This window comes from Crocuta crocuta, unplaced genomic scaffold, assembly GCF_008692635.1.
Source record: "Crocuta crocuta isolate KB4526 unplaced genomic scaffold, BGI_CrCroc_1.0 scaffold118, whole genome shotgun sequence".
NCBI classification, from domain to species: Eukaryota; Metazoa; Chordata; class Mammalia; order Carnivora; family Hyaenidae; genus Crocuta; species Crocuta crocuta.
Window position 1 is genome coordinate 14447297 of NW_027551558.1, and position 25195 is coordinate 14472491.

The 25195-nt window shown below is 40.5% G+C and overlaps 1 protein-coding gene across 1 annotated transcript in view; it reads left to right on the top strand.

The window, feature by feature from the left end:
* STON1 (stonin 1) overlaps window positions 1-23538 on the top strand; it is a 44818-nt gene extending 21280 nt beyond the window's left edge. The window contains exons 2-4 of the mRNA XM_077749271.1: window positions 8497-10462; window positions 18124-18326; window positions 20524-23538. Coding sequence (XP_077605397.1) covers window positions 8542-10462; window positions 18124-18326; window positions 20524-20598 — 2199 coding nt within the window. The 5' untranslated portion in view covers window positions 8497-8541 and the 3' untranslated portion in view covers window positions 20599-23538. The remainder of the gene's footprint in view (window positions 1-8496; window positions 10463-18123; window positions 18327-20523) is intronic.
* Window positions 23539-25195: the final 1657 nt, after the last annotated feature.

A 25195-nucleotide genomic window follows, 5' to 3' on the forward strand; every position in this document is an offset into this window, starting at 1 on the left:
AGAGAATGTGCTAGGCTTCTGAATGCCGTCTGTCACATGTGTTGAAGTAAAAGGTTGAAAACCACAATCTACCTATTTCCTTGTAGTTCCCCATGTCAGTTGATATGTGCACTTACTTTTAATTTATTCTTGAATTCAACGTATTTGGTAGTGCAAAAGAATGTCTAACGGTTTTTTTATTAAAAAATTTTTAATGTTTATTTATTTTTGAGAGAGAGCACGAGTGGGGTAGGGGCAGAGAGAGAGGGAGACAGAGAATCCAAAGCAGGCTCCTGGCTCTGAGCTGTCAGCACAGAGCCCAATGTGGGGCTTGAACCATGAACCGTGAGATCATGACCTGAGCCAAAGTCAGATGCCCAACTGACTGAGCCACCCAAGTGCCCCAAGAATGTCTAATAGTTTAAGGAGAAGCAAACACTCCCCTAGAAGCTTCAAACCTCAGAGATTGGTTTCTAGAAGCTTCCACCATAATACATTTTTCTTTTCTATCTGTGCCTCATTCTGAGTCTTGGTGCCTTGTTCTATCTATCAGGAGTTAGCAGGATAATCCAGATTGACTGAAAACAGGCCTCTGGAAGGATTAGGGCATGTGGGGTAGGAGGCAGTCCACACCTGAGGAAAAAGCCATGGAAGCTAACGAGAGGAGACTTTATTTTAGAGGAAGGCAGCTGGGGATGTAGAGCCAGGGGTCCTGAGTTCCCAGTTCTGCGCTAAACGGAACCTGGACTTTAGAGAAGGTGCCCCCGATGCTGTGGTCTACTCTGGGTTGTCATAAATTTAAACGAGATGTTGTCTGTGACAGGGCTCTGTAAATGGTAGGATTTAGGGTGCTGGAGGAGAGACAGATGCATATAGAGAACGGGCCTCATTTGCAATGCAGAAAAATCCTGAGGTTAAATAGGTGTTGCTGCTTGAATACTTTTGGTTCCAGAAGGAGAGGTGGTGAAGTTGCAGATGAATAATGCAGGACATATTCATGACCTCTCCTCTCTGGGCTTTTGCATCCCTTCCTGAGACTCAGGGTGCCTTGGGCAGACCAAGGCTCTGGAGAGGATGTGGCTCTCTTTCCCTGCTGCAGGTGGTGGTGGGGGGGGGGGGGGTNGGGGGGGGGAGTTAGGGAAGGAAGGAGAAGGAAAGCCTTAGATGGAATTGATTCTAGTTGTTGACTTTGGGAAAACTGACGGTGGGGGCTTTGAGACTAGAATAGAAAAATGAGGTCATTGACAAGCAAGGGGCAAAGGAGGTTAGAAAGAAATGAAATGAGTGTGAAGAGGATTGACAAGGAAAGGCAGCAAGAGGGATACAGAAGAAGAGCAAGAAGAGAACAGTGGGAAACACATGTGCCCTTGACCACGGGGAGCCAGAGTCTTAGCCCCTCATTCCAGGAGCATCCAAGTCCTGCCTTTTAAACAGGGATAAAGGTTTCGGCTCCTGTTGAGCACAATGCAGAATTCTCCTTGGTTGTATTAAACTCACGTTACATTTGCTGAGTGCCTTCTATGGAAGAATTCTGCATGGGGGGAGGAGTATACTTTGCATAGATTTTTGTATTTTAAGGTATGAGGTGTTTTTTGTTTTTTTTTTTTGCAAGCTGTTCTCTTTAAAGTTCAAGGGTCACGGGGCGCCTGGGTGGCTTAGTCGGTTAAGCGTCCGACTTTNAATAAAAAAAAATAAAGTTCAAGGGTCACTTAAAAGGTCATGGAATTGATTTCTTTCTCTGGTTTATGGAAATCACTTTTTTTTTTTCATAATAAGCAAAAGGTCTGAAGAAACCAGTATCGCTGCTTGAAATTTTGAGGCTAGCGGTAGAAAATGGATGAGGCAAAACATTTGCTATAGATCAGAATAGGATTCTTTCTAAAGGAGACTGATTTTTTTCTCTTGGTCAATAAACCCAACGAACATAAATATTTACACCATCTCTCACTCTAAAGAGGGTGGGATGGGATGGGTCAAGAAACATTGCTGCTGATTTCCTGCCTCTATGCCTCCTGGCGGTGTCGCATTGAAACTCGCTCTGCCTGCTTCGAAGGGAAAGTGCTTTGTGGAGCTCCGGGCCAAGGGCAGTGGCAGTGAAATGCCCTCCAGAGAGAGCCAGCTGGCCTGGACGACTGCTCTACTGTGTGTTTTTGTGCCCTCAGGAATGTGCGGATTTAGCAAATGACAACACAGAGCGTGCCCTGTCCCCGGTGGAGCCCCAGGCTTGCTCTCTCTGTGTTGGCTCTTTTCCAGGCTTGAATGATTGCACTGGTTGAACCCTCATTATCCACAAGGGGAAGCGAGAAGGCTGGCTGGAGGGAGAAAAATACGCCTTTCTCATGGGCTGTGTTCCAGCAGGTTTTGAGTTTTCCTATCAGAACATCTCATGGAATTTTACTCTCTGTCAGTTTGGAAGTTTGGTCAAAACTCCCAGCGGTCACACAATTTCTGCTTATGAAAAAATTTCAGTTGGATGTTAACCACCATAGAATTCTTTTAGAGTGGGAAAGGACCTACCTCAGAGATGATTCTGCTCTAATCACTGAATGTCCAGAGAGGCTTTGCCCCATAGCTGGTGAGTGACAGAGCAGCACCCAGCATTCAGGGTACCCAACCCCCAGGTCAGTGCTGTGGCCTATACAGCTCATTGCCTCTGATGTCGTTAGAATGATCTCAATCGTTTATGCTGTATTAGATCAGGATAAAGTGATCTGTGCTCAAACCCTGGTTCTTTCCAAACTTAGGTATATACCTGAGAAAAATGATCACACAAAAACTTATATATAACTTATACAAAAACCTACTATTCATAATAGCCAAAAAAAAAGAAATAAACCAAATGCCCATCAACTGATGAACGGATAAACAAAATGTGGACTGTCTTCACAATGAAGTATTATTCAGCCACCAAAAAGAATGAAGTACTGATACAAACTACAACATGGATGAACTTTGAAAACATTATGCTAAATGAGAGAAACCGGACATAGATGGCCCTATGTTGTAAATTCTATTTATATAAAATGTTCAGACCAGGCAAATTAAAAAGATAGATCAGTGGTTGTCAGGACTTGGGGGTAAGGGTGAGGAGAGTGGGGAGTGACTGCTAATAGGTACTAGTTTATTTTGGGGATGATAAGAACATTCTGGAAATACTGGTGATGGCTGCACAACTCTGAATATACTAAACACTACTGAAATGTCATTTTTTAAAAGAAGGATAAATTTCAGTGTGTGAATTGGATCTTAATAAAGCTGTTATAAAAACAATCCTAGTTCTGTCTCTTATCAGTGGGACAGCTTTAGGCAATGACTCTAAACCCAAGTAATCTCAGCTATGATATGGAAATAATATACACCTCCCAGGGTTGTTTTGATAAATTAGATCATTTGAAAATACTTCAGACCTATAAACCTCACATACTTGGGGGGCTGTTGATAGGTTATAAACTCATTATAAATTGGGTTTTTATCTTCTGTATTTTCTACAACGCTAATAAGGGCTGACTACATAGTCATCGTTCAGATATTTTCTGAATTGATTAAAAAGCGTTGTAGGGGTTTTTTTTAGTAGTGGTAAAAAAATAACAAATTTTTAACAATTTGTTTATCCTCTTAACATATTTTAAGTGTGTAGTACAGTATTGTTAACTGTATGCACACTGTTTTATAACAAATTTCTAGAACTCTTTCATCTTGCACAACTACAACTTTATACCCATTGGACAGCCACCCCCTTTCCCCTCTCCTCGCCCCGCCCCACCATTCTCCTTACTGCTTCTATGCATTTGACTCCCTCCCGCTCCCTCTATTTTTGCATTTGACTACTTTAGATACCTCATGTAAGTGGAATCGTAGAGTATTTGTCTTTTTGTGACTTCCTTGTTCCATTTAACATAATGTCCTTAAAGTTCATTTATGTTGTATCATGTGCCAGAATTTCCTTACTTTTTAAGGCTGAATAATATTCATTGTATGTACATATACCACGTTTCTTCACCCCTTCATCAGGTGATGGACATTTAGGTTGTTTCTACCTCTTGGCTGTTGTGAATAATACTGAAATGAACAGGAGAATGCAGATATCTCTTGGAGATCCTGTTTTCAATTTTCTTGGATAAATTTACCTAAGTGGGATTGCTGGCTCAATATATATGGTAGTTCTTTTCTTAAAAAACTTTGAGGAGCCTCTCTACTGTTTTTTCAGTTCTCACCAACAGTACGCAAGGATTCTAATTTCTCCACATCCTTGTCAACACTTGTTACTTTGTGTTTTTTTGTTTGGTTTTGTTTGGTTTTATTATGAGTTCTTTTTGGTAATGGCCATCCTAACATGTATAAGGTGATATTGTGGTTTCTATTTGCATTTCCCTGTTGATTAGTGATGTTGAGCATCTTATTATATACCTATGCCCGTTTGTGTGTCTTCTTTGGAGAAATGTCTACTAAAGTCTGTTGTCAATTTTTAAATTGGGTGGTTTTTTTGTAACTGAGCAGCAGGAGTTCTTTATATATTTTGGATTTAAACCCCTCATCAGAGATATGGTTTGCAAATATTTTCTCCCATTCCATGGCTTGTCACTCTGTCAATTGGTTGCTTTTCTGTACAGAAGCTTTTTAGTTTAATGTAATCCCACTTGTCAATTTTTGCTTTTGTTGCTTGTACTTTTGGTATCCTGTCCAAGAAATCATTGCCAAGACCAATGTCATCAAGCTTTTCGTCTTGCTTTTCTTTTTTTAATAAGAGTTTTATAATTTCAGGTCCTATGGTTAAGTCTTTAATCCACTTATAATTGTTTTCTGTGTATGATGTAAGGATCCAATGTCATTTTTTTTTTTTAACATGTGGATATTCAGTTTTCCCCACACAATTTGTGAAGAGACTATCCTTTCCTCATGGTATAATCTTGGCACCTTTGTTGAGGATCATTTGACCATGGCTGGGGGTTTATTTCTGGGCTTTATTTCAGCTCCATTGGTCTATATTTCTGCCTTTATGCCAGTACTGTACTGTTTTGAGTACCATAGCTTTGTAATATGTTTCAGAGTTAAAGTGTGTGAGGCTTCCACCTTTATTTTTCTCAAGATTGTTTTGACTATTCAGAGACCTTTGAGATTCCATGAGTTTTATGATTGTTTTTTCTATTTCTGCAAAAAATGTCATTTTGATAGGGATTGCATTGAATCTGTAGGTTGCTTTGGGTAGTATGGACATTTTAACAATATTAAGTCTTCCCATCTGTGAATGTGAGATATCTTTTTATTTGTGTCTTTAATTTCTTTCAGCAAATGTACTTTGTAGTTTTCAGTGTAAAAGTCTTGCCCCTAAAAAAAAAAAAAAAAGCAGGTGCACTCGCATGGTTCAGTCTGACTCTAGATTTTGGCGTAGGTCATGATCTTGTGGTTCATGAGTTCAAGCCCCACATTGGGCATGGAGCCTGTTTGGGATTCTCTCCCTCCTCCCCCACCTCCCCTTCCCCACTTTTGCGTGCACATGTGCTCTCTCTCTCAAAATAAATAAATAAACTTAAAAAAAAGTCTTTTGTCCTTTTTGTTAAGCTTATTTCTCAGTATTTTATTCCTTTTGATGCTATTGTACATGGGATTGTTTTTAATTTCCTTTTTGGATTGTTAATTGTATGTGTATAGAAATGCAACTGATTTTTGTTTGTTGATTTTGTATACTGCAACTTTGTTTAATTTGTTTATTAGTTGCTACATTGCGTGTGTGTGTGTGTGTGTGTGTGTGTGTGTAGAAATTTTAGGGTTTTCTACATATAAGATCATATCATCTGTAAAAAGACAAAATGTAATTTCTTCCTTTTTGATTTGTATGCCTTTTATTTCTTTTTCTTGCCTAATTGCTCTTGTTAGGACTTCCAGTACTGTGTTGAGTAGCAGTGGCAAGAGTGAACATCCTTGCCTTGTTCCTGATTTTAGAGGAAAAGCTTTCAGTTTTTCACCATTGAGTATGAAGTTAGTTACTTTGGGCTTTTCATAGATGGCCTTTATTACTACGTTGAAGTAATTTCCTTCTATTCTCAGTTTGTTGAGTGGTTTCTGATGATGAAAAGGTGTTGGATTTTGTCAGGTCCTTTTTTTTTTTAAATTTATTGAGATGATCATGTGATATTTTTCCTTTGTTCTGTTGATGTGATGTATCACTTTGTTGATTTTCATATGTTGGAACTGTCCTTGCATCAGAGGGATAAATCCCACTTGGTAATAGTGTATGATCCTTTTAATCTCCTCTTGCAGTTGATTTGCTAGTATTTTGTTGAGGATTTTTTCATTCATGAAGGATATTGGCCTGTAGTCTTCTTTTCTTGTAGTGTCTTTGGCTTTGGTGTCAGAGTAATGCTGGCCTCATGGAATGAGTGTGGAAGTGTTCCCTCCTCTTTACTGTTTTGGAAGGAAGAGTTTGAGAAGGATTGGTGTTAATTCTTCCTTAAATGTGTGGTAGATTCTCCAGTGAAGCCATGTGGGCCTCAGCTTTTCCTCTTTGGGAGATTTTGACTTCCGATTCAATCTCCTTACTAACTGTCAGATTTCTTATTTCTTTTGATTCAGAGATGATAGGTATATGTTTCTAGGTATTTGTCCATTTCTTCTAGGTTATCCACATTGTTGGCATATAATTGTTCATAGTGGTCCAATAATAAAATAATCATTTATTTCTGTGACACAAGTTTAAAACTTTTTTTAAATATTTATTTATTTTTGAGAGAGAGAGAGAGAGAGAGACAGAGCGTGAACTGGGGAGGGGCAGAGAGAGAGGGAGACACAGAATCCAAAGCAGGATATAGGCTCTGAGCTGTCAGCACGGAGCCCGACGTGGGGCCCCAAACCCCCAAACTATGAGATCATGACCTGAGCTGAAATCGGAGGCTTAACCAACTGAGCCACCCAGGCATGCCCCTCTGTGACATAAGTTTAATGTCACATCTTTCGTTTCTGGTTTTGAGGATTTTCTCTTTTTTTCTCTCCATCTAACTAAAAGTTTGTCAATTTTGTTGATTTAAAAAAAAACCAACTCTTAGTTTTCCTTTTATTCTATTTTATATTCTCTATTCCATTTATTTTTGCCCTAACGTTTATTCTTTCTTCCCTTCTTTTAACTTTGGGCTTAGTTTGTTTTTCTAGCTCCTTTAACTATAATGTTATGTTGTTTTTTTTGAGATCTTCATTTTTAATGTAGGTATTTACCACTATAAACTCTACTCTTTCTACCACTTTTGCTACACCTGTAAGTTTTGGTTTCTTGTGTTTTCACTTTGCTTACCTCAAAATATTTTCTGATAATCCCTTTTGATTTTTTCTTCAGTCTATTAGTTATTCAAGAGTGTGTTGTTCACTTTCTACATTTGTGAATTTTCCAGTTTTCCTTCTTCTGTTGATTTCTAGTTTCATTATGGTGTGGTCAGACAGAATACTATCTGTGATTTTAATCTTCTTAAGTTTGTTAAGACTTGTTTAGTGACATAACATGTGCTCTGTCCTGGAGGATGTTCTGTGTATGCTTATGAAGAACATGTATTCCTTTTTTTTTTTTTTTTAAACGTTTATTTATTTTTGAGAGACAGAGACAGGTGTAAGCAGTGGAGGGCCAGAGAGGGAGACACAGAATCCAAAACAGGCTCCAGGCTCTGAGCTGTCAGCGCGAGGCTGGAACTCACAAACTGTGAGATCATGACCTGAGCTGAAGTAAGAAGCTCAACGGACTGAGCCACCCAGGTGCTCTAGGAACATGTATTCTGCTGCTGTTGTACGGAATGTCCACTTGATCTGTTGTGTTGTTTTAGCCCACTGTTTCTTTGTGGATATTCTATCCATTATTGAAAATGGAAGATTGAAACTCTGATATTATTGTGTTGCTATTACTGTCTTCAGGTTTTTAATGTTTGTTTCATATATTTGGATGTTCTGATGTTGGCTTTATATATACTTGTAACTGTTATATCTTCCTGGTGAACTGACCCTTTTATCATTATATAATGTCCTTCTTTGTCTCGTGTGACAGTTTTGATGTAAAGTCTATTTTGTCCTGTGTTAGTATGGCCACTCCTGCTTGCTCTCATTTTGTTTCTGTTTGCATAGAGTATCTTTTTACATCCTTTTCTTTCAGCTGAAGTGTCCTTAAATCTCAAATGAGTCTCTAGTACACAGCATATGGTTAGATCTTGCTTTCTTTTTTAATCCATTTAACCATCAGAAGTATTACAGATCTTAAGCATCTATTAACTCAGTCAATCTGTAAATCTAATTGCTTTAATTTTTATTTTTAAACTTTTATTTGTGACATTTTAATCTTATTTTTATTTTTTTTAAGCAATCTTTATGCCCAGAGTGGGGGGTTGAACTCATGATCCCAAGATCAAGGGTGTCATGCTCTACTGACTCAGCTAGCCAGACGCCCCCTTGGTTGCTTTTAAATTACCTGTTTCTCAGAACTAAAGTAACTTGAACTTTCTCCTCATCCTCATTTAATATTCTTATTGTCTCTTTCTCCTTTAACAGACACCAAATCTGATTCATTGACAAGACCACAATCTGGTTCCAAAGATGTGTTCCACAAACCCAGGCAACTGGGTCACATTTGATGATGACCCTGCTTTTCAGTCTTCTCAAAAGTCAAAGAATTTACCTCTGGAGAATCAAGGCATTTGTAGGCCAAATGGACTTAAGCTGAACCTTTCTGGTGCTAAGGAATTTCCCAGTGGATCTTCCTCCACCAGCAGTACCCCCCTCTCCTCTCCCATCATAGACTTTTACTTTAGTCCAGGACCTCCAAGTAACTCTCCTCTTTCAACACCTACCAAGGACTTCCCAGGTATTCCTGGCATCCCCAAAGCAGGGACTCATATGCTTTATCCTATCCCGGAATCATCCTCAAACAGTGCACTTACAATACCAGGAGCAGGCCCTTCCTTACTGCCTACCAAACCTGCCTGTTTATCCCATGCTTCCTTACCCAGTGACCACTCATGTACACGTCCAGGTCCCAAAGTAGAAGAAGTTAGCCCTCCCCAGGCTGAAAGCCTAGGGTTTCAAAGTGACACTCCCCAGTTCCAGTATTTTCGGGAGGACTGTGCTTTTTCAAGCCCATTTTGGAAAGATGAAGGCAGTACTTCCCAGTTCACCTTTGACCCTCCAGGAAGCAGGAAGATGTACCCATCAAGAGACAAAGAGATGCCTATCGATCAAAAAAGCTTAAATCAGTGTTCGCTCAGCTATATCTGTGAGAAGCTTGAACATCTTCAATCAGCTGAGAACCAAGACTCCTATGGAAATTTGTCCATGCAGTCTGTGTATGCAGAAGACACTGCTTCTGCCTTTGTCCCCCACACGCTCTTCAGGAGTCAGCCGAAACCCGGATGGTCTTTCATGTTGAGAATTCCTGAGAAGAAGAACATGATGTCTTCCCGTCAGTGGGGACCAATCTTTCTAAAAGTCCTACCTGGAGGAATTTTGCAAATGTATTATGAGAAGGGGTTAGAAAAGCCATTTAAGGAGTTACAGCTCGATCCACATTGCAGGCTTTCTGAACCGAAAGTGGAGAACTTTAGTGTGTCAGGAAAAATCCATACTGTGAAGATTGAACATGTATCTTACACGGAAAAAAGGAAATACCATTCGAAGACAGAAGTAGTTCATGAACCAGACGTGGAACAGATGCTGAAGTTAGGGTCCACAGAGTACCACGATTTCCTTGACTTCCTGACTACTGTGGAGGAAGAACTGACAAAGCTGCCAGCTGTTTCAAAACCCAGAAAGAACTATGAGGAACAGGAAATTTCCCTGGAAATTGTGGACAACTTTTGGGGCAAAATCACTAAAGAAGAAGGAAAATTGGTTGAAAGTGCTGTCATAACTCAAGTCTATTGCCTCTGCTTTGTAAATGGGAACACAGAATGCTTTTTAACCTTGAATGACCTTGAGCTGCAGAAGCAAAATGACCGCTATTTTGAAAAAGAGCCAGAAAAGAAGGGGATTGATATTCTTGACCATCATTTTCATAAGTGTGTGAAAGCGCAAGAATTCGAGCAATCAAGAACCATTAAGTTTGTACCACTGGATGCCTGTCGGTTTGAACTGATGCGTTTTAAGGCTTTGTATAACGGGGACGATCTTCCCTTTTCCCTGAAGTCTGTAGTGGTTGTCCAGGGGGCGTATGTGGAGCTTCAGGCCTTTGTCAACATGGCCCCATTGGCTCAGAGACCTTCCTCTGCCGCTTCCTTGAGGTCCTGTGACAACATAATGATACACTTTCCTGTCCCATCACAGTGGATCAAGGCCCTCTGGACCATGAACCTTCAGAGGCAGAAGTCCCTGAAAGCCAAAATGAACCGCCGGGCATGTCTAGGGAGTTTACATGAACCTGAATCTGAACCTGTTATACAGGTCACTGTGGGGTCAGCAAAATATGAGAGTGCCTACCGGGCCGTTGTATGGAAGATAGACCGGCTTCCTGATAAAAATTCAAGTAAATATGCAGCACTCCAAGTTGATTTTTCACATGAAATAGCTTAAATGTTTTCACTCGTCTCCTTGGGTTGAAGCCAGGTTGAGACCAATGATAATTTCAGTCCATGGAGCCCATGCTTATGGCGCCTGGTAGGAGGTGGAACATTTAGTGAAACAGCTAATTTACTTTGTCCTCTGTACCTATTTCTACCAGATCAGTTGAACTTAAATTTTTTTTTCCTTAATACCATAAAAAAAAAAAAATCCTAAGCTAAGATTTTGTTGTGAATGGTGGCACTGAGGGAAGATTTCTAGTTGGACTTTGTGACATCAACCACCAACCTCACGTATTAAAAATATTGCTCACAGAGCTAAGATTCCCTAATTAACCTTTAAAGATCTCTCATCTGTAAATATCCCTGAATTTTTTTTTTTTTTGTAGTTTTCTCAGCCAGTACCATGTTCTCCTTAGGTTTTGTTCCTTCCTCTTCAAAATAAGGTTGCCTTTCATTTTTACCCAAATTGATTTAATTAGCTGAATGAATTTGACCATATTGGCTCGTTGTTTCAGAATTACGTAGACAGCAGCCCAAGCATTAAATATTCAGTTAATTTTTAATTTTTTTTTTTTGCAAAGAGAACAATGAATCTAGAATTTCAGAACTTTAAAAAGACAGTCTTAGCACCACATTTATTTCAGAATAGTAACTTAGTTACATAGATAATAGAGCAAAAAAGCAAATTTTGAAATTAAGGCTGCTCCCTGTTTTAGGTCAGTTATTTCTAGCAGAACATTGGGTTTTGGAGACTCTTTGGGGGATCTGAGTTGATGTTTTCACTCATTCAGTTAAACTTTTATTGAGCATGTCAGGGAAACCAAGTGCCACATTGGGTGCTGGGGCTAAAGATAAATAAGGTCTGATCCCTGCTTCTAAATAGTTCACAGCTGGTCTAGTCCTTCAGGAAAATTAACTTCATTTTAGGACCCTTCAGGTTGTGGACTTCAGAGGAAGCATTTTTATTCAGGGTGGGCCTATAGCAGTGTTTCTCAAACTTGGCTGTATTTGAAAGCCTGAGAGCTTTTAAATAATCTTCATGTTCAGGCTCTACTCCATGCCAGTTAAATCAGAATGCCTGGGGGAGGGGCCTAAGCACCCCAGTGCTTCTAGAGCTCCCCAGGTGAGCCCAGCATGTGTCAGGGTTGAGGGACACTGCTCTGTAGGCCTTGCAGTGTTCTGGAGAAGGAAGAGCAAGCCCCAGACTATGATGGACTTGAGGGGTAGCATGGATCATGCCCTTGGGGAGTGCAGGACCACCTTGTCTGATTCGCAGTTTGCTGGCTTAACATCGGTCTTCTGATTGTAGCTTGGGCAAGGGACAGGGCCGGGTAGGCGAGAGACACAGCCAGGTGGCTGAGGAGCCCCAGGCCCTAGTGCAGAAGGGAAGCCCCTGCGCAGTCCTCCCTGACACCGCCCCCCACTTCTCGGTTGATGCCAAATTCCACTTGTTCTCATGACTTCCATTAGTTAGGGTTCTAGTTCCAAGGAACCTCAAGGATAGCTCAGGCTCAAGGCTGGCTGAGGTGGTGATGGGGCAGCTTGGCCGCAATGGATGGCTTCTCATGTGCCTCCTGGTCAAATCCTGTGTGATGGAAATATCTTCAGTGACACAATTCACAGAGGTGATGGTTCCTGCCTTTTAATACTTTGCTAGAGAAGCAAGTTAAAACCATTCTCAGGTTATCTTCATCCCAGGGAAACAAGTTTTGAGTACAAAGTTCCAAATGATGTATTCTCAAAGTCATCTGTGCTACTTTTGGGTGAGAGGGGTTGTAGAAATCATAATATTACTGCTTTTTATTTTGCTAAAGGCAAAGAGAGGAAGGCAGGCTTGGATACCTACTGTAATCTCCTCAACCTCTACATGTCTCCTGATGTCTAGGTGATACCCTGACTCCTGATTATGCCTCAGAGAGGAGCACAAGCGGCTCGGAGGTGGGGTCAGAGGGACATGGGGACAGGCTCACAAAGAGCCCATTTCAGCTGCTCTGCCTCAGAGCAGGCAGTCTGCTAGACACAATCAGGGCAACCATGCTTCTTTTTCAAAGTGAGAACCCATAGGTATCATTTTTTTGGAAGGAGAACAACATGTAAATGTTCTTGTGAAAGTGATCCTGTTTTATAACCTCTGTTTTCCCAGAGCTAGTGGTTGTTAATTGATTCAATCACCAAGAATTTATTGAGAAAAGGACTCACTCATTCATTCCACAAACTTCCTGGAGGTATGGGCTCTGTGCTGGGTGCTTGCGAGACGCAGATGCAGACATCCTTGCTGCTTCCAGAAACGTAGCAGCCTAGCAGGGGATACTGACCTGAAAGCAAGTATGCAAATGCACTCTGTGGAAGTGTGCTGTGTGCTAGGCATGCACAAACGCAGGGATTCCAGAGAAAGGAGTGATAAACTGCAAGGGACACTTGGCTTAAACTTGGTGTGGAAGAATCGCTAGGATTCTATCAGGGATAGAAACAGGAGAAGCAGCCATGTAGGTGGGAGATCTGAGTTACCTTTTAGGACTGAGGCAGGAAGGACGCTGTGAGCCGTGCCTTAAAGTATGGGCTTGTCTGTCAACAGGACTCCCGGAGCGTTGTCAGGCACTACTATGACAGAATCATCCTTGTTTTAGGAAGTCAGGCGTACATGCAGAGGAGAGATTCAGGAGCAGACTATAGACATAGGGAGGCCTGATAAACAAGGCCAGTGCGGTGGGAGCGCCCAGGAGTGCCGGACGGATGGGGAAGTTCAGAGGAGGTATCCCCATGACAAGGACAGATTACCTGTGGGCGTGGGGGACTGGAGGGGGTTGAGGGCTCCGGCTTTGGTGAATAGGTGATCCATAGGGCCATTAGCTGAGATCGCTTGGGATCCTCTCTTTACTCCTTTTAAAATCTGTTTCTCAGCCCCGGCAGGGTATTAGAGTCCTTAGAACCATTAGAGCTTTAAAAACAGACCCGGATTTAGGTCCCATCCTGACCAGTCAGGCTCCGTGGGGGGTGAGGCTCACATATTGGTGCTTGTAAAAGGCTCTCGCCGCTGCCAGGGTTAACCACTGACCTGGTAGCTTGCTGTGACACCTGTCCTGGGCCTTAGACACAGTCCTTCCTCCCGGCTCTGCGTCCCTGGGTCTGGAGTTGTTCTTGCTTCCCACTCGTATTTACTAGCAGCCGAGCTCACTAAGAACAATTACAAGAGCGGATATTCCCAGAGAGGCTGGCCTTCAGGAATTCTTCTAGAAGACGGTCATAGCACCAGGCCCGCACAGAACAGTGTTTGACAAGCATTCCAGTCAATTATATGGTGATAATTCATATAACAAATCCTTTGGGATCAAAGACGCTTTGTTCAGATCAGATCTGTGGGCCATGAGGGTGTGTAGACAAAAGGCAGGGGGCTGTGTCAGGTGCATTCTAGAGGGGCAAGGAGAGGGTGGGCTGGGGCAGGACACCTGGGATCCTGGGGTCTGTCATGTGGCTTCCCCATGTGGGTGGGGAAGGTAATACAGAGTGAGAGGGTGTCTGGCAATTTGCCTGTGGAGGAGAAGCGTAGAAAGAGTAGGGTTGGAGCAGAAAGGAAATCTTTATCCTGAGACCGTGTTTCTTAAACTTTTGTGTGCATGTGAATCACTTTTAATTTGAATTATTTAAAAAAAAGAAAGTTTACTTATGTTGAGAGAGAGAGAACGAGCCAGAGGCAGGGGGAGAGGGAGAATCCCAAGCAGGCTCCAAGCTCAGACCCAATTCTGGGCTCAACCTCATGACTGTGAGCCGAAATCAAGAATTAGACACTTAACTGACTGAGCCACCCAGGCACCCTATGAATCACCTTTTAAAATGTAGGCTGAGGGGGCGCCTGGGTGGCTTAGTCGGTTAAGCGTCCGACTTTCGCTTGGGTCATGATCTCACGGTTTGAGCCCCGCGTCGGGCTTTGTGCTGACTGCCAGCTCAGAGCCTGGAGCCTGTTTCAGAGTCTGTGATTCCCTCTCTCTCTGACCCTCCCCTGCTCATGCTGTCTCTCTCTCTCTCCTAGAAATAAATAAAACATTAAAAAAAAATAAAATAAAATGTAGACTGAGGCCCTTTGAACGGCTTTCCACACTGCTCAGTTGATACAAATGCTGCTGCCTCACTGGCCATGCAGAGTGGCAGATTATTTGAATGCATGTCTATTTCTCTTTACAATTTTTAAATCAGTTGGATGTTTAAAGAACAGGATCTTTTAAAAAGTCTTTAAAACATTACCCTTTCTAAGCAAGTTTTTGAACAACCAGTACTATTAGAAAAAATATTTTAAAAATGGAAACTGAAAGACTATATGAACTAGTCTATGCTTTTCCTCCTGTGGATTTTTTTTTTTTTTTTACAAATAGTTTATTGTCAAATTAGTTTCCACATAACACCCAGTGCTCATCCCCACAAGTGTCCTCCTCCATGCCCATCCCTCCCCCCCACATCCATCCTCCTGTGGATTTTTGAGATCGGGATTGATCTTTCCTTGTCACTTCCCTGTGATTTCAAGGGAGGAGAGAAGCACTACTGGCCTTTTACCAGCATGCTAATGCTTAATATTCCTTTAACAAAGAGGGCAAGTCTTTGATTTCACAGCAAAGGTTGGCCTTGGGCAGGTAGCTTAGATAGCTTATTCACACTAAAGTGTGAATGACAACAGAGGAAACTCCTGAGCACAGGCTGGGAGGGGGTGGGGATGGGGATGGAGTGGAGAGGACAGATGGGAACACTGGCTAGAATTAGACAGGGGAGTGGGAGTGGTGGTGGGGGGCAATTAATAAATATATCTGTGTCTTCTCATGTCACCAGTTTTTAGATAAAGTTTGCTTGTTTTCATGCTGTCATCAGTACATTGGTTGCTCTCTCCCCACTTGTGTCATCCTCCTGCCATTCATTCCCCCTTCAACAATTCACTTTCAGATGTGAAATATTTTAGTTCAAGATGGACCATATACTTAGTAGACCTAGGTGGTTTGTGATTTGCCTTCCCAGTTTGAAGAAAGTTGGAGAGTAACAATTACCAAAGCCCGAGAGTGCCCCCTGCTGGCAACTACTGAGATAAATAACCTGATTTCTCTTTATCTTACATTCGTTTGTTCATAAATTTGACAAATATCCTTTGAGCCTTAAATGTGCCAGACATTGTGCTAAGGACAGATATGATGCCTCTTTGCACAGAGGTCAAAGTCTAAAGGGGGAGTGTGTGATTAAACAGTGTAGAGTTTTAAAAAGCCAGGAAAAGTATACCCGAAAACTTGAAGGGAAAAATGATCTCTTTTATCTTTTACCAGTTTTTTTAGGAAAGCAGGTAGAAGAAGTTTGTTTCTAACATTTTTTGAGTACTACTCTGTCTTCAATGTGAGTAATCTCGAGTGCAAAAGTTCCAAAAGAATTTTTTCCTTTAAAATGTGAATATCAGGGGCACCTGGGTGGCTCAGTTGGTTAAGCGTCCAACTCTTGGTTTCAGCCTCTAGTCATGATCTCCCATTTGGTAAGATCAAGGCTCGCATCAGGCTCTTTGCTGACAGTGTAGAGCCTGCTTGGGATTTCCTCTCTCCCTCTCTCTCTGACCCTCCCCTGCTCACGTTCTTTCTCTCCTTCAAAATAAATAAACTTGAAAAAATATGATAGATTTAAAAAAATAAAATGTGACTATTAAATTAGATCATCTCCAATATAATTTTCATTCTGAAAGTATGGAGTTCATGGTCCCTTCATTATCAAAATTGTAGTAATTAAATAAAAATAGTAGATTTATCATTGAAGAGCATTTTGCAAGGTAATCATATACAGCCAGCACCTCTTAGGACCATATACCACGGCTGTGGTGCTCCGCCTGTGCCCCCTGGTTTGTTCAGTCCTCCAAACAATCCTGTAGGGTTCATGTTATCACCAACATCATCATTCCTCTTTTTTTTTTTTTTAAATGTTTATTTTTGAGAGAGAGCATGAGCAGGGGAGGGGCAGAGAGAGAGGGAGACACAGAATCCGAAACAGGCTCCAGGCTCTGAGCTGTCAGCGCAGATCCTGATCTGGGGCTCGAACCCTCGAATTGTGAGATCATGACCTGAGCCGAAGTCGGATGCTTAACTGACTGAGCCCCCCAGGCACCCCATCATTCCTCTTTTTAGATGAGGAAACAGGCTCAGAGAGACTAAGTAACTTGCTAGGATTACACAGCTATTAGGTAGCAGAGTGGGACCTAAAAGTGCCTGAATTAAGTTTAAGTAAATTTACTGCCTCCTTGCTAGAGACTGAAGACTAGAAAGGGTATGGATTGTGGAATCTCCCCTGGGTGTGTGTGAGTGTGTGTGAATAAGGTTCTTACTTGCCTGCAGTGATCTGGGCAGCTTAGAGCACCTCAGAGGCCACTGTTGCCCTGCCCTACATGTAAGTGGTGGAGACAGCTAATGAGCAGCTGTTGGTTAATTGATTGATGACTTCGCAAGGCCTTTTACAGCCTTAGCATTCTATTAGTTTCCCTACAAGGAACAGGTTGTAAGGAGTGAAAGGCAATTTATCTTTTAAGAATTAAGTGAAATCCTTTAAACCCTTGTTTTTGTGCCTAGAGCTATATTCTGATGGAAATGTTCTTTCTGGAGGTATGTCAGTGGTAAAGTAATTTAATCTGGCTTTTCAAATAACTGTCATCTCATACATTTATTTAAATAAAGATAGCTGCACTGGATATGTAGATGCTGTGGATAACACAACAGAATCATGAAACTTTATATAGAGTTACTACAGTGATTTCATTGAAAATATTTTTTACTCCACCATAACACACGCGCGCGCGCACACACACACAACACACACGTTACATGGCTCCACTTAAAATCTTTGTGTATATCCAATATCCCGGGGGCTGGCGCACAGCCTGGCCTGGCAGAGACTAGATGCTCAATACCTGGCAAATGGAATTAAGTGGAGACAAATATTAGATTGAAACACTGAAAGCCAATATGCCCATCTCTACACTGTACATCTACTCCATACAAAGCTTTCAGAGGGTGAGTGAGAATTACCCTAGTAGTAAAGAATAATCCATTCTACTGAGAAAAGAATTGGCCTAGAGTAGTTTCTAAAATGTAATACAATTTTAGTAAGCTTAACTTTAAGAAGTTCGAAATTTTAATGATGTGACCCAATTTGGGCTGAAGTTTACCTTTGCATTATCTATCAAGAAAAAGTGGCGAGAAAATAAGTTAAGAATTATTGTAAGAGCTTATTCAGTCTACTTATGAGAGTTTTTTTTTCAAAACACATTCCGTGCACATTATAGCCAAATAATGATGCTTAACATAAATGTTAGTCATATTTAATTAAAGAAACTTAATACATTTTTAATTAAAAACACTTCAGGAGTTAATATATCATATATATAGAAATGAGTTTGTACTTTTTTTAAAAGCTAGTAGTTATGAAGCACAGATAGATTTCCCTTAGTTGGTGCAAAATTGTGAATTTTGATGGTATGTTGTTTAAATGGAATTTATGCCACTTCCAATAGAGTGCTAACAGAATTGTTTATTAAAGAGAAGGATGAGTATTTCTTATGTTTAGGAAAAATGTCCAATGGCCATTGAAATACTCTGACCATTTGCTTTTTTTCTTCAAGGTCCTGACCATCCCCATTGTTTGTCATACAAACTAGAACTTGGATCAGACCAAGAAATTCCGTCTGATTGGTATCCATTTGCTACTATTCAGTTTGGAATGCTTGACACGTGTGCCTCGGGGACAGAGGTCAGGTCTCTGGGTGTGGAGAGTGATTTTCAGCCGCAGAAACATGTTCATCAGAGAGCTTGCTACAACATTCAGGTATATCCCAAAGCCCTTTGATTCAAGTGGAGGCTTCTGGAGCTCTGACCTGATTTGACATTAGATATTAGTTTTGCCCTCTTGAATGATGGTGTATATATGTATATGTATGTGTGTTTATTTGACGTAGAAAAGAGCCCAGTCCTGGAAACCTGATGGTCATCAGTAAGCCAGATTTCTCTCAGTTCTAGAAAATGTCAGGAGCCTGAGCACACAGTGCCACTTAATTCAGCTCTCGATGAAAAACAGGGCATTAAAAACAAATTCACATTCCAGAAGCATCTTTATAATAAAAATTATGTTGGAATAGCGTTTGTCAAGATGTGTTCTATGGAACACATATAGTGATCCAAGAAAAAAGTAAGTTGGGGAATGCTATACACTAAATTAATGCTAAGTGAAGGCTCTGAGAAGTCCTGCAATAAAGAATCTTGTTAGACTTAACTCAGTTTCTCCCAACTCATTGATTATAGAATCTTGTCTCTATGAGCATGTACATGTAGAACACCTGTCAATATCTTCTGGCATAGTATTCTGTGGATTACCCTTTGAGAAATGCTGAGTAACTCTATCACAACAATTTTAAGTGTTCACCATCAGCTCTTCTGCATTTTTTACACCAGATGAGTTAAAGAGTGACATACACTTGCATCTGTTTCTTTTCTTTTTTTTTTTACTTGTACCTGTTTCCAAACTTGCTTTTCCTTCTCATCTTCAAAGCTAGTAAATAGAGGTAACCTTTGCCACATATTTCCCCCAGTATCTTGAAATGGTGTGATTATATAAAACATCATCAACACCAATGGGTGTGTTTATAATATAGTAATAGAAGTCAGGGTTTTTTCTTTATTTTGGACCGTCTATGTTTGGGTCCAGTGATTTTTTTTTTTTCTGTTGATAAAATTAATTACGGGTGAGTGCTGTTGTGCACAGCCCCTTCGGGACAGAAGGACTTAGTCCTTGAGTACCTGGGAACTGCCCTGCTGAAGAAAGCTGCCTTGGCCCAGGTCGCACCCCCTTCCTGGTGGATGCAGGTGTATCAAGACCCTCTTGCCTCAACTTGGGGTCATTCCGCAGCACCCCTAGCTTCAGCTTTCCTGCCTGGAGCCTTTATGGAGACTGCATTGCAGCCCAACTTCTTCCTGTCTGCTTCCTTCCCTCCCTTTCCTTCCCCCACAGACATTGACCCTGACAGCACTTCCCAGGACACTTTCCCCATACCAGGCTCCATCTCAGAGTCTGCTTCTTAGAACACCTGACCTGTCACACAAGGTGTATCAGTATGAGGTGTGACTGAAGTGTGGGTCAAGTACAATGGAGAATTCATGGATACCTATTTTCCTATGTATGGGTCATTCCAGTGTCCTATTGTTTTAAAGGACAGCCCAAAATTATATAACAAAGCCTCTGCTGCTTTAATAATAGTTACTAATTGAGCTACACTTGGTGACAGTCGGTTTCAAAATGTCACTTTCCATCTAATAAGTATTGAGCAATTGCGAAGTGCCAGGTACCACTCTAGATGCTGGAGACCCAAAAGTGAACAAGACACAGGTCCCTGTCCTCATGAAGCATACCTTCTAGTCAGGGAACAAAACATAAGCTGTAAACAAATAAATAATTTCAAATAGTGACAGATTCTAAGAAGAGAATAAAATAGGGGATGAAGTCAGAGAATGATGGAGGGCTTCCTTATCTCAGGTGGTCCAGGAGGGCCTCTGTGAAGCAGTAACACCTGAGATCAGATGAAAAAGATGAGGGGCAGGTGGATGGTTCTGTCCATCTGGTTTACTAGTTTGTAAACTAGTTCATTTTAATTAGATGATTTTGGGTGGGTTGTAAATTTCAAGGGGGCCAAAGGCTACACATATGATACTTGGGGGTATAGTTGTTCACACGTCTAGCCAGGATTCTAAATGTCTTATTCAATATATGTATCCTGTGTACTTTTATAAACCCTATGTCTGACTTAGAAGGGAGGAGAATCTCAGTCCTCTTCAAGATTTGACCCCAGAGGGAAGGATTTGGGAGGCTCGAAAGGAGAGCAGCTGCCTCACTGGGGGCTAGCACGACACGGTGGAGGCACTGTGTGTCCAAAGGATGAGGTGGCTGCAGACCTTGCCACATGCATGAAGTAGGACTGAACAGTGTTCGTTCTGTGTTTGTTAATGCTGCCATGTTTTGCTTTCACATGCAGGTTGAAATAGAAAAGAAGAGGATTAAAATTGATGGAGAAGACCCAGATAAAGCTGGCGACTGCGTAACTCAGTAGAAGTAGCAAGAGTAAATGATGACCCACTTTTCAAATATGCAATTGACAGAAACCACACAAAGATCTGCTCCGTGTAGTGGAAATGACTTCTGAATAGAGGGCTTAGGGCAGGTCCTATGGACTTGGTTAGAGAAGTTGAGACCTGAAACCGAACGATCTATATTTTATGCTTTGGATACGTTTGTGCTGCAGGGGTTTCATCTAAAATGTGTCTATAGTTTGTGTGATATCTTTGCTTCCCATTAAAACTCAAAGTCGCTGTTACTCAATGTGTTACCAGACAACCAGCTTGGCTAAAGGGTCCTGGAGTTTCTCTTGATCAGTGGCTCATTGTCTTGCACTCCGGATCACCTGGGTGCCATATTTATTATCTTCCGGTCCCATCTCTGCTTGCTCTGTCAGCACCTCCACTGGAGGGTGAGGCAATGAAAGGAGACATAAAGGAAAATACTCAATTTTCTCTCTTGCTCATCTCTGGAATGTGGCTAGGTGTAGAATGAGGCTGAAACCACAGGCTAAAATGGAGATGTGGAAGTATCTGATTTTGAATAATTTATCTTCCTGTCCTCTTCCTACATTGGTGAGTAATCATCGACTGTATTTGGTACCTGTCTTTCCCCACGGTGTCATCATTTTCAAAATGTATTCGTGTCCTGGTATGTGTTGCAAAGAAGCTATTTCTGTTGATATACATATTTTAGTACAAGTCACTAAGACATATTGCCTTTTGCTTGGAGAGATTCCTTTCAGAATGGAATGGTATTGGACACTAGTTAAAATATTTATGTATATTAGAGATGAATTTTTAAAGTTCATGAATATTGTCTCCTGAAAGTAGACTAAGAATGTATTTTTGATAAAGTATTATTTGTAATTAACACAAGCCTCTCTTGAGTAGAAGTCTAAATCATATTATGATTATTTTATGCTAGTACTGCTATCATGCTATTTATGCTAATTTTGCTTAGAGTATTTTTCTTTAAAAGATGAAGAAAATGAAAGACACTAGATTATTTTACCTGAATTTTTAAGAGGTGACATTTCTGTTCTTCAAAGTCAGGTAAATGCTTGGTTTCTAATAAAAAGCCAAAGGCATTAGCAGTTAAAATTCTGTTTATAATTTTCTTTCTATATTTACAGTGAAAAGGTCAGACTTAAAACTTATGAATTCTATAGTCTACATAGTTTTTAGTCTGAAAAAACAATGCCCTCCATGTGGTGTTAATACACCTTCAATTTATATTGAATCTTAAATATGATTAGGAGCCATATTTCTCTATTTACCAGATTTGTTTTGAGTTGGAGCTGATGATATAATAATGTTCTTCCAAAAAGCATTTATTTGTTGGCCCTCAGACTTGATGTCATATGTTTTATTTAATATTGTATTACATTCAACAGATTAAAAACAAACACTTATGATAGCAATCAGCAGATATTATTGCTCATTGTTATTTTACCTTAAAGACAGAGAATGCAAAAGTTGACTGTTAAAATGAATTGGTTTTGTCCTTTTTAACTTCACTTGATATAGCGCTCATAACGTTATGTTGGAGACTCACTGTTGATTGCAGAGGAGGGCAGATTTGTGTGTGTGTCATTAAAAAAATTCCACTATCTTCCCCATCATCTGGTATGGCACATTCTGGAATGACTCCAGTCATGCTCAGAACAAATACGGAGGCAGGCTGGACCTGATGCTGCTCCATGATCCCAGGGAAGTCAGCTGGGTTAATTGCTGCCATTCCTTTTAAATCTGTTTAATGGCATCCTGCCCATAAAGAACTCAGAGTCTGATTCAGATGAACTTAATGAATATTTACACCTCCACATAATTTCAGCAAAGGGTTCAATTAATCACCCCTCATGTTTCACAGGTTGCCCCGTATTTGTGGGTACCTCACCGCTGGGGTCATTTACCCACCAGCCAACCAGCCTTTGGAGCATCCCAAGATTCGGTGTTGAAAACACAGTAACAAAAAGGCTGACTAAAGTCCAAATTGAGTTTCCGCAGCAATGCAAAGGTTGATAGCATTAACAGCGGGGTGCTACAGCATAATTGTTAATTTGCACATCTATTAGGATCCTTAAATATTCATTACTTAGTGTTAAATTAACATTCTGTGAAGGGAGGAGAGGCTTTTTAATACAATTCTTCTGACCTCAGAAATGGCAGAAGGTCAAATGTGACCCTGGTGCGCTAAGTGAAAAATCAGGTGGAATTCATTTAGACTTCCAAATTAAGAAGCGAAATTTCCTTTGTCAGAAAATAAATGATAATCTTCAAAACAACAACAGAAACCCCTGCTTTTAAGGTTGGGAAGAGAGAAAGGATGTATGTGGAGGAGGAACTCCTTTCTAGCATTTTAATTTAGGTAATTTAGATCAACCCTTTATGAGTTTGACCGTTTGGGGGTCAGTTGTTTGATGGATACAATGGCAGAGTTCCAAGGAGCTGACCAGTATGAGACTAGATGGTCTGTTCTCATTGTTCTGGTCTGGTTGCCTTACCAGTCAAAGGCTCACACTAACCGTGTAAATGAATTCATGGCTAGATGGTTACCGGATCAATTGTACAGGTCTGAATTTAAGTACATTTCCTTTTTTTCTATGAGAATAAAAATAGCTGATCCATTAAAAATGTATGAAAATAATTACTTTCCAGCACATAAATAAAGGCTAGAATTTTTGACCTGATTTATATATTGGGACAGTTTTAGGGTTTTAGTTTCTTCCATTCTGGAGCTGTATTTATGATATGGCCCTTTTTCTTATAAATTCAATTAGAAGGTCTTCCTTAATAATAAGTATTATTATATCTTACTCAAAATATGATTTTATGTCATAGCAATACAAATATAAAACGGATTGAGCCTTAATAATCATGTAACAAAGTATTTTGTAGATTGCGTATTGATTTTTTAAAATTAAAGATGTATTTCAAATGGTTCTTGCTGTGCGATGGACTTCTATCTGTATTTGCAAGGTCTGGGACTATTTTTTTTTTGGTATGAAATCAATTTCAAGGATCTTAAACAATTGACTCTCTGTCAGGCAAATGTATACTGCTTCATTATTAAGGAGTCACTGAACATGGCATCTTGGCACATTCTGGAAAAATAACACCATCGAACTACAATCTGTGATGTTAAAGGATGATTTTTAAAAGAAGGTATAGTCATTGCTCTCATAAAGACAAAATATAAGGACATGCCCAAGGTTTTAGTTAGCTCATTAAGTAATGAAGGAACTGGTACAATGTTACAGCTGGCTCCAAGGACAAGTCAAACAGCAGAGAAATCAGTTTATAAATCGATGCAAACATGGACCTATCCACAGGGAAATCCATAATCATTTTGCCCAGCCCCACACAATTAATTTGCATTTGTTTTTTTATTTAATTTTCTTTAATATTTATTTTTTGAGAGAGAGAGAGTGAGAGGGCAGGGAGGTGCAGAGAGAGAGGGAGACACAGAATCCTAAGGAGGCTCCAGGCTCTGAGCTGTCAGAATAGAGCCTGGCATGGGGCTCGAACTCATGGGCAACGAGATCATGACCTGAGCTGAAGTAGGACATTTAACCAACTGAGCCACCCAGGAGCCCCTAGTTTGTATTTGTATGGACAAGGATCAAGTACATTAATACCAGTTTTTTAAAATGTACAGAGTTGAAAAGTAAAGAAAACAAAAGATGTTGATAACCTGGATAAATGAGCTCATAGGGCACCTACTATTGAAAGTCTCTCCTAGTGGCTCCTGGGTGGCTCAGTTGGTCGGGTGTCTGACTTTAACTCAGGTCGCTATCTTACACTCCGTGAGTTCAACCCCTGTGTCATTCTCTATGCTGACAGCTCAGAGCCTGGAGCCTGCTTCAGATTCTGTGTCTCCCTCTCTCTCCGCCCCTCCCCCAATCACACTCTGTCTCTCAAAAATGAATAAATCTTAAAAAAAAAGTCTTTCCTAATTTTTCCCGACAACAATACAAACTTTGTCTACAGGAGAATTTTAAGGAATTTTCAAACTTTGGCAACCAGTATTATAGAATGATATTCATTTAAAGCAATCTTTTTTCAGTTTCATGAATGATTTTTATGCAACTATACAGAATATATTTCAGATAAGGTGTGTGTTGGGTAGGAGGCCATAAAAGATCTGAAGACACATCAGCTCTAATAAAAACCAACCTAACAACCTCTCTGCTTGCCCTTTTTATAAGAAAGCTGCCATGTGTTAAAATTCAATTTTTATCTAGCTATAGAAGTTAAATTTCAAAACTGCATCAGGAAATAAACTTCAGAGTGGCCAGATCATTAAGCACTGTTTTAGCCCCTACTGGAATGAACAGGGTTTGGCTCATTCTGCAGGAACAACAACAGAATCAAATAGCATAAGCTGATTATATTTGTAATAAAATCCCTCAAATTCGCATCAATCAGTTCTTGCCCATTTTATCTCAATTCCAGCTAGCCTACCCAGCCCACTTTGTGTGTGGACATACCATGATTCCACTAGATTTTGCTTTGTCTCTCTCAGACCCTATTAGAGCTCTTACCCAGGGTCCTAAAGCACAGGGCTGGGTGCATTTGATTGAACCATAT